Source organism: Pediculus humanus, genomic scaffold (genome assembly GCF_000006295.1).
Source record: "Pediculus humanus corporis 1103172108210 genomic scaffold, whole genome shotgun sequence".
Classification (NCBI taxonomy): Eukaryota; Metazoa; Arthropoda; class Insecta; order Psocodea; family Pediculidae; genus Pediculus; species Pediculus humanus.
In genome coordinates, this window is record NW_002987780.1 from 19563 (window position 1) to 33980 (window position 14418).

General features: G+C 26.6%; 1 protein-coding gene across 1 annotated transcript in view; it reads right to left on the reverse strand.

Moving 5' to 3' along the window:
- Phum_PHUM440260 (limbic system-associated membrane protein precursor, putative) overlaps positions 1–14418 on the reverse strand; it is a gene marked incomplete at both ends in the record, with an annotated part of 32884 nt that overhangs the window by 5427 nt on the left and 13039 nt on the right. The window contains 5 exons of the mRNA XM_002429534.1: positions 1049–1233; positions 1321–1495; positions 1566–1663; positions 5727–5877; positions 13216–13337. Of these exons, the coding sequence (XP_002429579.1) occupies positions 1049–1233; positions 1321–1495; positions 1566–1663; positions 5727–5877; positions 13216–13337 (731 nt within the window). The remainder of the gene's footprint in view (positions 1–1048; positions 1234–1320; positions 1496–1565; positions 1664–5726; positions 5878–13215; positions 13338–14418) is intronic.

Genomic DNA, 14418 nt, shown 5'->3' on the forward strand with positions numbered 1-14418 from the left:
TCTTTATAAGTAAAAAGAGAATAAACCTTATTTAAAAGTTTGACGTTCAACACCTCGAATGTTAAAACTGCTCTACAGACTACGTAACGTCTTCTTTTCTTTGTTATAAATCAGAAATTTAAACAGAATGTGATTGGTTAAATTTTATTACAAATTTTTTTATTGGCTCTGAATGCTATAACTATCTCACTCGCTCAAAAGTAAATAAAAGGTTTTTAAATTTAAATTTAAAAATAATGCGAAATTAGGAAAAGAGAGAGAGAGAAAGGGTAGGAAGAAAAACGTGGGAATAAAAAATAAATAAATAAATAGATCGTTTAAAAAAAAGAAAAAGTAATAGAGTAAAAAAAAAAAGATTTTCAAATCACAGCCTTCTTTTTATCGGAAGGGAATTGTACAAACGTATCCGTTTGGCGGCCATTTTTTTTTAGAGTCGTTCGGGGTCTTTTAAATTAAGGGCCCACAAATAAATTTAATCATTATCCGGATTAAATAACCGCATCCGATCAATTTTTAAAACAATTAAAAAAAAAAAAAAATTTTTTTTTCTGTTATTTCAATTCGACATTATTCTCTCTATCTCTCTTTCTCTCACTCGTTTATGAGTTAACCCAGTCTGTACCGAGAACAAACCGACGAATAGAAAATTTTTCTCACGAAAAAAAAAAAAAAAGAAATTTTTTTTTTCCAACTCTTTCCAAATCTTTTTTAAATTCCCGTTAATTTTCTTTTTAAAAGATTAGCCGAGTTTTTTTTTTTTTTTCTAACGAGAAAAGCTTTTATCGGTTAAAAAACCAGAAAATCTTGAATAAACTTTTCCGGATAAACTTTTTTTCTTTCTTTCATTCTTTCTTTTCTTTTAGAGAGAGAAGAAAGAAAGAGAGAGAAAGAAAGAAAGAAAAAAAACTAAGAAATCGGTTCGTTTCCTTTTCACGTCTTCCTTCCCCCCTTCTCGTTCCCTCCCTCCCTACCACCACCACCACCACCATCCGGTTTTATTTCAGATTCTGACAAAAAAAAAAAAAAATGGAGAAGATGAAAAACTCACCCTTCTTGTTGGTCTTTTCGCATGATGTTGCTGCGGTGAATTTGGTTGATTTTGGTCGAATAATTTTCTAAAATATAATTTAAATTCTTCTATTGGTGTGTAACTGTTAACAGCCCACGTGATATTATAACTGTCTTTGTATCGACCCATGGGTTCGCTTCTAAACACTACTTGATTAGGTTTTCCTATATAAAAACAAACAATCATGTCATCGTCTTCATTCAAGAGGGATTTTAAAAACCGGAAATTAAAAAAGGAAAATAAATAAAAACCTGATAACTGAAGGTACTGTCTCATTTTTCCTAATGGATTGTCAGCAACGCAACTATAATTTCCAAAATCTGATGCTTGAACTTTTCGTATGATTAAAGTGTGACGACTTCCTCTAACTTCCATGCTTCTCCTTTCCGTCGTATCCAGTCTCAATGTGTCTCTGTACCACAAAACCTGTTCGAGATACGAAATTGTAGAAATTTTTTAAGAAAATAGATGAGGAGAAAGAAAGAAAGAAACTTACGTCAGCCGGTGGTTCAGAATGTACAATACAAACAAGTTGAGCTTCGAAACCTTCTCCGGAATGTACCCAACTTCTTTCAACTTCTATTTCTGGAGGATCTAAAAAAGAAAAAAAGAAAATTATTTAAAATACTTTAAAATGATAGAACCAAAAAAAAACAAAAAACCTTGTCGTCTGCTTGTAATATCATTAAGAACTCAAACGTTTGTTTGTTTTTTTTCGTACATAAAAACAATGTTACAAAAAAAAAAACAAAACATCGTGTAAGAAATTTTATTTTAAAAGCTTTCGGAAAAATCTTTTTCCGTTTTATTTTTCCATCGGATTTTTTCTTCGATCGAACTACCCGACCCCCCCCTCCCCTCATATTTTTCCGAAAAAGAAAACTAAAACAAAACGTTCAGCCGTGCAAGTAAATTAAAAGAATTTTAAAAAATTATATAAAATTTAGTCGAAACGTAATTGAATCATCTCAAATTTTTTTTGTTCTTTTTCCTTTTATTAAAATTGGCCACGAACGTTTTCCTTCTTCTTCTTCTTCTTCTTTATTTTGTTCTTTTTAATTTGATGAGAAAGGAAAAAAAGGAAAAAAAAAAAGGGCGGCGATATGAATTTACAAAATACAATTACGACAAAGGAAAAGAATTGCTGTTGTTGCTTTTGTTGTTACTTTTCTTTTCAACTCATTTCCTTTTTTTATTAATAATAATAATAATAATAATAATAATAATAATAATAATAATAATAATAATAATAATAATGACGAGAGTGTGAAATAATTAATAATAATATTAACAACCGATAAATAAATGTCTTTATTGCACGTAAGCAAAAAAAAAAAAAAATTATAAACGCGGACGCCATTTTTTATTCCTTCTTATTTTTTTTTGTATAATAAAAAAATTTCTTATTTAGAAAATTTAAGCGTCAGGTGCTTAAAAGCTTTTTCTATTGCTTTTCTTTATTTCAAAAAAAAAAAAAAAATTCTTTTTATTCTTTCCTTTCCTTTCTTTTCTCCTCTCATTCTAACACTTTTTAACTCTCTCTTTCTCTCTCTCTGGGGGTGAGGTAAAGGAATAATTTTTATCACGTCTTCAACGTATGTAAACACTAATTATTATTATTATTATTACACGATCGACGAATCGAACGTATTTAAAACAGGATCCCTTTTTCGCTTAAAAAGTTTTTTTATTTTCCCCTTTAAATCGAAAAAAAAAAATTTTAATTTCACGTGTCTTTCTTCCTTCGTTCCCCCTCACCACCATCACCACCCCCATCGCTCCCCATAGCTCCCCAACAATCACGAAAACATCCCGCTAACACACGCAGGAAAAAAAAATTAAAAAAAGCGTAGACAAAAAGATTTGATGAAGTCACAGATGGCAGTTGCGTTAGTTCCGTTCATCGAATGAAAAAAAAAAAAGGCAAAAAAAACCTTTTTATATATATAACCTTTTTGTTGAAACCTTTTTATATTTTTTTTTTTAAAAAAAAAAAAAAAGATAATGATAATAAAAATAATATAAAATAAAAAAAAAACTGAAAAATTTACATTTTAAATTTTTTAATATTTCAAATTTAAAAAAAAAAAAAAAAATGAATTGACTTAAAATTTAATTAAAAAAAAAAAAAAATTTTTTTTTTCATAACTGGAACGTAAAATTTTATCCAGCCGAAAAAAAACCTATTCTAAGAAAAAGAAAATTTATTTATTTAATTTTTTTTTTTATTTTTCTACTGCCACGAAGGTAAAAAAAAAATAAAAAAGAAGATGAAAGGATGCGTAAAAAAACGTAAAAAGAATTAGAAAAAAATGATTTTGTGTTCCACGGTGTGTGTGCGTGTGTGTGGGTGAGGGTAGGGAAGAAGTAAGTCAGGTGTAAGGGTTACGCAAAATGAAATTTTTTTTTCCCGAGAAAAATCACGTGACTATCAATACAAACACATCCGCATCCGCATCCCTTTTTCTGCGAAATGAAAAACTTTCGTTAAATTTTAAATCTTGTATCGAAGAAAAATTTTTACAAAAAAAAAAAAAAGGAAAATGAACAAACAAACAACAAGGTGATAGAAGTAGTAGTAAAAAGGAGATGGAGGGAGGGGAAAGGAAAAAAAAAAAAATTTTCTTTTACTTCCGGTTATACAAAAAAAAAAAAAAAAAATTGAAAACTTTTAAAATTTAAAAAACGAATGAGATGATAAATAGATAGATAGATAAATTCACTGGTGTGAAAAATTAAGAGCTTTTATGTTTAGGATTAGTTTTTTTTCGAAAACGTATAAAGGTGCGTATTGTGCGTAGGACGTGTGTGTAAGTGTGTGAGTGAGTGCGTGCGTGCGTGTGTGCGAAAAAGGGGGTTTTTGACAACATTTCTAATCAACTCTTTGCGATAAGTGGTTCTCTTCTCTTTCCTATTTAATAAATTTTCATTTCTCTGTCTCTCTCTCTCTCTCTCTCTCGACATTTTCCCGTAATACATTTGAATTCTTTTCTTTCATTTGTTAAAAAACAAACATGGACGACGATTTGCACGTGACATACGTCATTTATATTTCAACAAAAAACTTTTTAAAATTAAAATTTTAAGTTTAAAAAACTCGTTGATTATTTTCACTTGAACGATTTCATCAATATAATAAAGTTTTCAATCGAATGAAAAATGATTTTAACTCACAAAAATATTTTTTTGTTTAACTTAACCGGATATTAATTTGACCGGAAGTAAATAATTATCCTAATTTCAAAACCGGATATCTTTAAAAAAATCGAAAAATATTTTTTTGTAAATAAATTTCTCTTTCACGGAAAAATATTTTTTGTCTCCCTTCTTCCTTTTCCCATTATTATTATTATTATCGTTATCATTATTATTATTATTTTCTCAAGTGGAGTTTTAAAGAGAAAATACAATTTTACCAACTTGATAAACTCGAAAATCCCGTCCCAAAATCATAATAAATCAATTAGAAAAAAAAAAAAAGAAAAACATTTTAAATGAATATTACACAAAAGGAAAATTTCACATAAATAAATAAATTCTTATTTTGTATAAATAATAATGATAATAATAATAATTTAAATTTATTAAACAATAAATAATGATGATGATGATTATTATTATTATTATTATTAAAACTTTATTTATAATAATTAATAGTCAAATAAATTAAAGATAAACAAACAAACAAACAAAAAATTATTAAGTAGATAAAACGCGTGAGAGAGAGAAACGGGGAGGGGGGGAAAAAAAGTTAAAAAACAATTTTAATACGTTTATATTAATTTAAATTGATTGATTGATTGATTGATAACACGACGATAAAAGCATCATGTTTTTCAATTTGTAACGACATTATAAACGCTTTTAAAAAACAAAAAACGCACATTAAAAATAATAAACTTTTTTTCTCGCATTTGTTTTTAATTTTCATTATTATTATTATTTAATCATTTTTCATTAACATCAAAAAAAAATTTTGTTCTCATCCCTTTTTATAAACGTTGTTGTGTAACTAACTAACCGTCGTCGGATAATTTAACAGAACAAACGATTTTTTTTTGGTTAAAACCACTTTCAAAATCAATTAGAAATTTTCTTAAATTTTCTATTTAAAAAAAAAAAAGTTTATTTATATCGTTAACTATACATATATTTAAAAAGACGTGGTAGAAAGAGAGAGAGAGAGAGATGGGATGAATAAAAATAATTGTTAAGAGAGAGAGAGTGGGGGGGGGGTAAAATCTTATTTAAAAAATCATCGAACCGTACAAACCAAAATCTATTTAAATACAAAAAAAAAAAAAGATGAAAGAAAAAGGAAAATTTTAAGTGAAAATAGTTTTTTTTTAAAAATACAACCGTGTAAAAGGTTGCTGAATCAATGTTTTGACTATCTATCTATCTATTTCCACGATTTTACCAAGTTCGGTTAAAGCATTCGTGAATATTCATATCATGTGTATCGAAGTGTAATTTTCTCGGGTTATTATGTTTATTCCACGCTAAGATTAAATCTCCGATTTAATAGGAAAAACAACATCAAACAAACGCATTTCCCCATCTCTTTTTAATATATATATATTTATAGCCTCTTTAATATCATCATTATTATTTTTTACCACCACGTGATTACGCGAAAATAAATAAATAAACTTACATAAAACGTGTAAAACAATCGATTGTTCGACTGGTTTTCCAACACCGTTCGATGCTTTACATTGATAAACTCCAGCTTGATGTCTCGTAGCTTGTTCGATTGTTATACTGTAACCCTCGACTGATTTTTCTCCAGAAGGTAGTAAATTATTCTATAAAAAAAAAAACAAAAGAATAATAATAATAATAATAATAATAATAATAATAAACAACGACAACGACGACAACAACAACGTCGTTATTATTATTATTTGTTAAGAATTGTTGTTGTTGTTTTTGATTATTTAAACAAACATGTCGTCGTCGTCGTATGTAGTTTTTAAGACAAACGTATGTTTTCAAATAATAATAATAATAATAATAATAATAATAATAATAATAATATTAAATAAATTAATAAGAAAATAATATACAAAAGAAAATCTCATTAGCGTTTTCTTTACAAAAAGGAAAATTTAAAAAAAAAAAAAAAAAAAAAAAAAAAAAAGAAAAGCATAAAACGAGAATAAGAAAATCACGTTTTCTTATTTTCCCTTTTTTCCTTGACATTTTTCCCGAGGCGTTCGATGTGTTTTAGGGTTGTATACCCCAGAAAATATGTTTCAAAACGTAACAATTTTTGTTTCTTTTTTTTTTTTCAACCAAAAGGGATTTCTTTTCCCGGTAACAAACAAACAAACAAACAAAGAAAGAAACAAAACACAAAAGAATTTTTTTTTTAAATTTACTTTCCGATAAATATTTCAAAAATATTATTTTTTATTAAATTTTCATCAATTATGTATCTCACAAAATAAATAATAATTATTATTATTAATAATTTCAAAAAAATAAATAATAATAATAAAATCACGACGACGTGGAATTAGAAAAAACGAAACGATTATTTCGATTGCTACAAATTTTTTTCCTGTTTTTTCTTTCCTATTTGAATTTTCTTTATAAAAATTTTACAAAAAAAAAATTACGTCATTTATTACGATAATAATTTTTATCATCATCATCATCATCATCATCATTATCATTATTATTATTATTAATGTATGTTTCCTTTGAAAAACGGTTAAAGTATTATCAGTGATGTAATTTCTAATTGTCGTCGTCATCATCGTATTAAAAAAAACATTCCGTAAGTAACGCGAAAAAAAAAAATTTGTGGAACACGACAGAAAGGGGGTGTGGGAAAAAGGAGGAGGAGGGGGAAGCGGAAAAAAATAAAAAAAAGGTTTTAAAGACTCTTAAATCAAATGATATCGATGATAAAATTACGTGACACAAAAACATAACCCCCAAAGGAAAACAAAGTAAATCATTGACCGAACCCGAATATTGGGTTTTTTTTTTTTTTTTTTTTTTTTTTTTATAAGCTTTTAAACGTTTTGGTCAAAGAGAGAGAGAGAGATAGAGTAATAAATAACAAAAAATAATGATAATTCAATAAAGTGTCATTAGATAATGATGACATGACAATAACAAAACGAAACAAAATTTTTAAATTTCAAATTAAAAAAAAAAAAATAGGTTTAAAACTTTTCGGAAAATACTTTTTTTGTTTTATCCTACCCTACCCCCCTCACCCCCCCCGAATTTCGGTTTTTTAACTTAATATTCAAAAAAAAGAGAGAAAGAAAGAAAGAAAGAAAAAAAGGAAAAGTTTCAGTTAAAACGGATTAGAAGAAAAAAAAAACATGACATTCTTCCTAAAATTTTAAAACGATTAATCCCACGTTTAAAAAAAAAAATTAAAAATTTCAAGCGCCCACGCGCGCGAATTTAAATTTCCCGCCAAAATTAAACAAAAAAAATTAAATGACTTCGAGGTTAATTTTTAAGGGTCGTATGTGTGATTACGGTTACTCGGCTAAATAAAATTTATTTTTATATAAACTCGACATTTTGAATAATTTTAATTACCTGTCATATCAAAGGGAGTGAAAAAAAAAATTTATTTTCTTATTTAAAATGAATTATTATTATTATTATTATCGTTCAAAAATTATATTAATACATATATATAATAATAATATAAATTTATGTATGTATTTTTTTTTTTACATAAATTTATTGCTTCACGAATTTATAATTTAAAAAAAGAAAAAATAATAAATTTTATAATTTGTTTAAAAATGGTGGAAACGACGACAGGGAAAAAATTTCCCTGATATTTTTTTTAAAAATTATTTTACCGCGCTTTTTGCCTCTGGTAAAACAATAAACAATCAAATCAATTTTAAAACGGATATGAAGATATCGAAACGATTCGAAGGGAAGTGAAAAGGATGAAAATGAAAAAGGGGGAGGGGGAAAAAAAGATGGCGAACCTGGAGGAGGTAGAGAGTGGGGAGAAGAGGGGGAGAGAGAAAAAAAATGTTTTTCGAAATATCGTCGAATGGGGTTATTCGAGAAAAAAAAAAACACCGTGAATTTTTTCTCACGGTGATTCCTGGAGAGAGAGAGAGAGAGAGAAAAAAAAACCCAATTTCAAATGGAGAAAAATAAAATGTGAAGAAGAAGGGAAAAGGGAGGTAAAAGGATAAAAGGGGTCGAAGGTTAAGGAAAGGGCATTAAAAAAAAAAAAACCTCTTGAGCGTACGTACAGATTTCGAAAATATTAAAAGTGCTAAAAGGTTTTTTCCTGTCGCAACTGAAAAAACCTTCCCCTCATCCACCCAATTGTCCCCCGGAAAATTGATTTGGATTCAAAAAAAAAAAATTCTCACGCTTATTTAAAAAAAAAATCCAAAACTGGAAATGATTATTTACACACAAAAAAAAATTAACGACAGCAAATAAATAACGTAAATAAAATCTCCCGGAAAGAAAGGAAAAATCGGGAAGGAGAGGGGGAGGGGGGAAATATTATTTAATAAAAAAAAAATTTTTCTCTTTTTCTCCCTTGACCTCACATGACCTCGCATCAAATTTTCATTTTTTCGAATATTTTAAATACAAACTTTCGTTGACTATATATACACATAGTAAAAAAATTGTAAATAATAATGATAATAATATTCGTTTAATCCCGTAGATTTTAATCTCGTTTATAATCTTAATCATTATCCCTTTTCCCCTCTCCCTCTCCCGTTTCCCCCTCATATTACTCGTTTATTAATATTTAACCACCTGTAACGGATGACTTGATTTCACAGTCTCGCTCAACCGATGATGACATGAAAATTTTCCAAAAATTTCTCATTAAATTACATTTACGCTATTATTTATTATTAAAATCCTTATTAATTCTATAAAATTTGTGGCGGAATACGTGAATCAACTCCTTAAATAATAATCATAATAATATTAATATTTCTCTCTCTCTCCCTCTCTCCTCTTTCCCTTTCCTCTCTTTTTTCTCATAATTTATTACATTCACTTTTTCGCGTGACACGTACAAACAGCGAACAGCAAAACAGCAAAAAAAAAAAAATTAAATTTTGTTAAAAGAAATAAGAAAGAGAGTGAGAGGGTGAGTGAGAGTGAGAGAGAGAGAGAGAAAGAGAGAGAAACGAATAACATCTCGTACCATAAATATTTACGAGTATTTTATAAATAATTTATATAATGATAATATTTTATAGAGGTGCGTCGTAGAGGTAATTAGATTTTTTTTTTGCCCCCCCCCCATCCCATTTAAAAACGGAAATGACGTAACAAAAAGTGACACGTCATCACGAATTAACAAGGTACGTATGTGGTAAAAATAATTTAAAGTCAAAATTTAAATATAAAGTTTGATTATTAAAAAAAGTTCGGTCGGTAATTTTTTTTCATTCATTCATTCGATGATTTAATGCGTTTTTTTTTTTTTTACGAAAAGGAAAAAAGGAGTGACGACATATAAATAATAATAATAATAATAGAATTCAATTTTTTTTTTTTAAATCAGTAGAGAGAGAGAGGAAAAAGAAATTCGTTTGACGAAAAACGAATTATGAACAAAACGAATGAAGTTATACACAAAAAAAAGATTAAAAATAAGTAGAAGGAGGAGGAGGAGGAAGAGGAGGGAAGGGAAAAAATCCATAAAATATTTTTGGAAAAGAAACAAAATTACGTTTTTGAAAAAGAAGAAAAAGAAGGGAAGGAAGAAAAAGAAGAGAAGGAAGAAAAAGAAGAGAAAAAAAAGTCAATTCTTTTTCTCTATTTGACATTTCAATCTTCCAGAAAAAAAAAAAAAATTTTTTTTCCATTCTTTCTTCCTTTCTTTCTTTCACTTTTCCAGATTCCTAATCTCCGTGACCCTTTTTTTCCCTCCCCTTCCTCCCTTCCTCCTTTTTTCCCTCCCTTCCTCCTTTTTTCCCTCCCCTTCCTCCTTTCCTTTTTTTTCTCCCTCCCGATCTTCTTAAAATGACCAACTGGAGAAGAAATGCATTCATTCATTCATTCATTCACGGATGGATGGGAAGAGGACAGAAAAAAAAAAAATTGACTTTTTCTTTTTTTTAAAAGTGTCAATAGAAAAACATTTTCATAAGTGATAATAATAACGATTTTTTTTTTTTAAATAAATATTTTCCGAAAATAAAATCAAACGATCGCTTACTAATAATAATAATAATAATAATTTTTAAAAAATCAATAAATAAATTGTTTGAAAAAAAAAACAAAAAAAAAAAATTTTAATTTTAATAAATTCAATATGGTCGACGATGACGTCATTTTAATTTTCAATTTTATTAATGAATTTATTGATTTTCTTTTCCATTCCATTTCCGGATTATTTTGGTTATTATCGATAATCGATTAAATAGATCGCATTTTCTCTTTCTCTCTCTCTCTCTCTCTCTCTCTGTCATACACCTATCGAAAAGGATTTTAAAATTTATTTACGTAAATTAATTATTTTTGTTTTTTTTTTTTCGGGAAATTTCGAAACATGTTTTTTCTCCAGTTTTAATTTTTATTACAAAAGACGACAACGACGACGACGACGACGTCAAAGATTAATCACCGGATGTGCTGGAAATATCAGACGATGGAATTTGTTAACGTGTCCAATGTAAAAATTGAAAAAAAAAAGGAAAACAATTCGGAAAATTTTATTATTATTATTATTATTATTATTATTATTATTATTATTATTATTATGGAATCGATTTGATAATGATAAAAAAAATTTTAATTCGGTTTTTTTATTGGGGGGAGGGAAGGGCAGAGGGTGAAGACAGGGGAAGGAAAATAATCGGAAAATCGGTAGCGGAAACGTGAAAGTGTTTTGTAAATTTTCATCATGTTTAAAAATTAAAGAAAATAATAATAATAATAATAATAATAAAGGATTAAAAGTAAATTTTTTTGATAATATTTACTTAAAATATTTATGTTTATTTAAAAAATGGAAAAAGAGAGAGAGAGAGATAGAAAATAAAAGGAAAATTTCAAATCTCAAAATATTTTTCCGAAAAAAAAAAGGAAAAATTATATTGAAAGGTTTCCTTTCCTTTTTTTAAAGTCAATAAAATTGAAAACATATTCAAATTATACTTAAGTAAAAAAAAAAAAAAAAAAAATTTTTTTTTATGAGTAGGAGGAGTGGGAGGAAAAGGAATAGCAGCGGCAGCAGCAACAGCAGCAGCAGCAATAGCAATTCCATTAAAAACTTTTTTTTTCCTTTCCTTTCCTTTCTTGCGAAAAATAAAAAAAAGCGGGGAAAAGAGAAGAAGAAAAAAAAATTTTTTTTTTTTTTCTAGTTTTCTTGTCATTTCCGCGTTGAACCGTTAAAAAAGGAAGAGCAAATGTTGACAACCTGTCAAAGAATACAAACACAAACACAAACACAAAACATTTATATCGATAACAAAAAAAAACCGAGAAATAAAAAAAAAAAAAAAAAAATAGAAAAAAATTCTACGAGATTATATACGGGTATTAACTAAAATAAAAGAAAAGTGAAAAATAAACTGGAGAAAGAAAGAAAGAAAATGTTGAAGATTGAGAGAGAGAGAGAGAGAAACTTAATACGAAAAAAAAAATTCTTATTAACTTATTCGGACTACAACATTATATTCGACTTCATTTTATAAATGATAATAATAATAATAATAAACTATAAATGTTTAAATTAGTATAATTTTTTTTTTCATTTTCTCTCTCTCTCTCTTTAAAAAAAAAAACCATTTTTTGTCTCTTTCTAACATTTCATTTTGTTTCGTGCAGGTTTAAAATTTCATTTTGTATTAGTTTTAAAATTATTTTTTTTTTTTTGACGTCCATATTTCTTTTTTTTTTTTTTTTGTAAATAAAAAAAAAAATCTTACGAAAACGTTTGGAGTGATAATAATGATGATGATAATAATGATAATAAACGTCAAATCGTAAAAAAAAAATAAAATAAAATTTTAAATAATAGAAATTTTCATATTTAAAATGTTATTTTCCGATCGAAGAAAAAGTTCGAACGAGAGTTTGTTTGAACGTCATTTCCGGTATTTATTATTAAACGTCAAATTTTTTCCTCCTCTTCCCCTCTCTCTGCCCCCTTTTTTTTTTATTATTAATAGTTAATTTTCGCATGAATGCACAAAAATTTTAGAAAATAGGCGGAGTAGTGGGGGGAGTAACGGGGAGGCGGTACTAATAGGAGGACCAAGAACTAAGAAAAAAAAAATTTTTTTAAATTTCTTTTTGTCCTCGTGGCATCACGTGATTGATATAATTTAAAAAAAAAAAATGGCGGATTTTATTAAATTTTTTTTTCTTTAATCTTGGTCGAATCGCCCCAGAAAATTTTTTTTTTTTGTTTTGTTTTTCATGTCAAAGACTTTGATAAAAAAAATAATAATAAAAATAATAACTAAAATTCAACCGATACCAAAAAAAAAAAAAAAAAAATTTGGTAAATTTAATAAGAAAAACCAAAAGAAAATACTTATAGATATATAATATATATAAAATTTTTTCCCTTTTTTTTTCTTCGACCTTTTTTTCTCTCCGTTTTATTTTTATATATTTTTTTTTGCTAGTGAATTTGTTTTTCAATAAATTTTATATAGGTCTTAATATCGGTCCAACAAACTGTCATTTTCAGAGAAAAAAACAAACAAAAACAAACCCAAAATGAATTTTCTTACTATTTACGATCAACCATTCAACCGAAAAAGAAAAAGAAAAAGAAAAGAAAAAAAAGAAAAAAGTTTTTCTTTTATTTTTTTCGTACCTATTTTTTTTTTTTTCATTAATCCAATCCAATCAATCAATCAATCATTCAATCATTCATTCAATCGTTTAAAAATGACGATTTTTAAGCTTACGGAAATGTGATTAAGGATATAATTACAAACAAAAAAAATTCACATCGTTTGTTTCGAAATAATAAAAAAAAAGAAAAAAAAATATTTTTTATACGGCACGTGTTTGTTTGTTTGTTTGTTTGTTATTCTCTTATGCTGTCGTTTGTTTGTCACACTTTAATTTAAATTCATATGTAACAAAAAGGGAAACTTTTTTTTTTTTTTTAGTGACGAATGAATTATTTCTACCATCTGCCATACCTTTCTTGTCCACGTTATAACCGGAACTGGATTACCGGAAGCTCGGCATTCTAATGTAACGGAAGCTCCTCTTTTAACTTCCATAACTCCTTGCGATGATACATGATGAATCCTCGGAGGCACTTTAAATAAAAAAAAACATCGTTTTAATAATAAATAACCAAAAAAAAAATTTTTTTTCTATCTTCCCTTTCCTCTCCCTCCTCATTTCAAAATCAATTAATCGAATCCTCGATTCGCTACTACTAATAATAATAATAAATCCTTTGAAATTACTTTTAATTTTTTTTTTCTTCCCCGCCCAAAAAATCTTTTCGATTAAAACTTTAAAATTTCACGATTGATTGTTTTTTATTTATTATTATTATTATTATCATCATCATCATCATTTTTTTTTTTTTTTGAATTAATTCGACGTGTCCAAAGAAAACAAATTAAATTATTTTTATTATTATTATTATCATTGAAAAGATTTATAAAAATTTATTTATTTTATTTTATTTATCGTTCGGTTGGGTTTTCTATTATTATCATTATTATTATCATTATTATTAATTTCGAGTTTAACGAACGTCTTATTGAATTATTGATTTTTTTTTTTCATTTAGAAAAGAAAAAACGTTTTAATTTAAAAATGAAAAAAAAAAAATAATGAGATACAATTTAAATTCTAAAATCGAAGGATTTCAAATTGAAATTATTTAAATTGTTTGAATCACGTCGATTTTCTAGAATAATATTCTTCAAAAACAACAACAACAACAACAAACAAAATATTTATAAAATTAAAAAAAAAAAAAGAAAAAAAATTAAAATGAAGTTTTTTTTTTGATGCTCATTAGTTTTTGTTTGTTTGTTTTCAATTTCAAAACAAAAACAATTTTTTTTCTTTTTTGTTCGAACTAACTGATTAATGTCGTCGATTGAATGTGACACGTTCTTTTTTTTATCAATTACAAACGGTAAATATTTTACAGGTGTGTGCGTGTGCGCGTACGCAAATGACAAAAATATATGTAATGACGAAATTTGAAATTTTTTTCTTTGGCGGGAAAAAAAAGTGACGGGATTTCAAACGACAAGCGACTACGCTTAAAATTTACTTATTGTTTTTGTCACGTGTGAAATGACGTCATGTTATTAAAAAGCAGACGAAAATAATTATATATTAATTATATTTTGCGTATAAAATTAAACGATGAA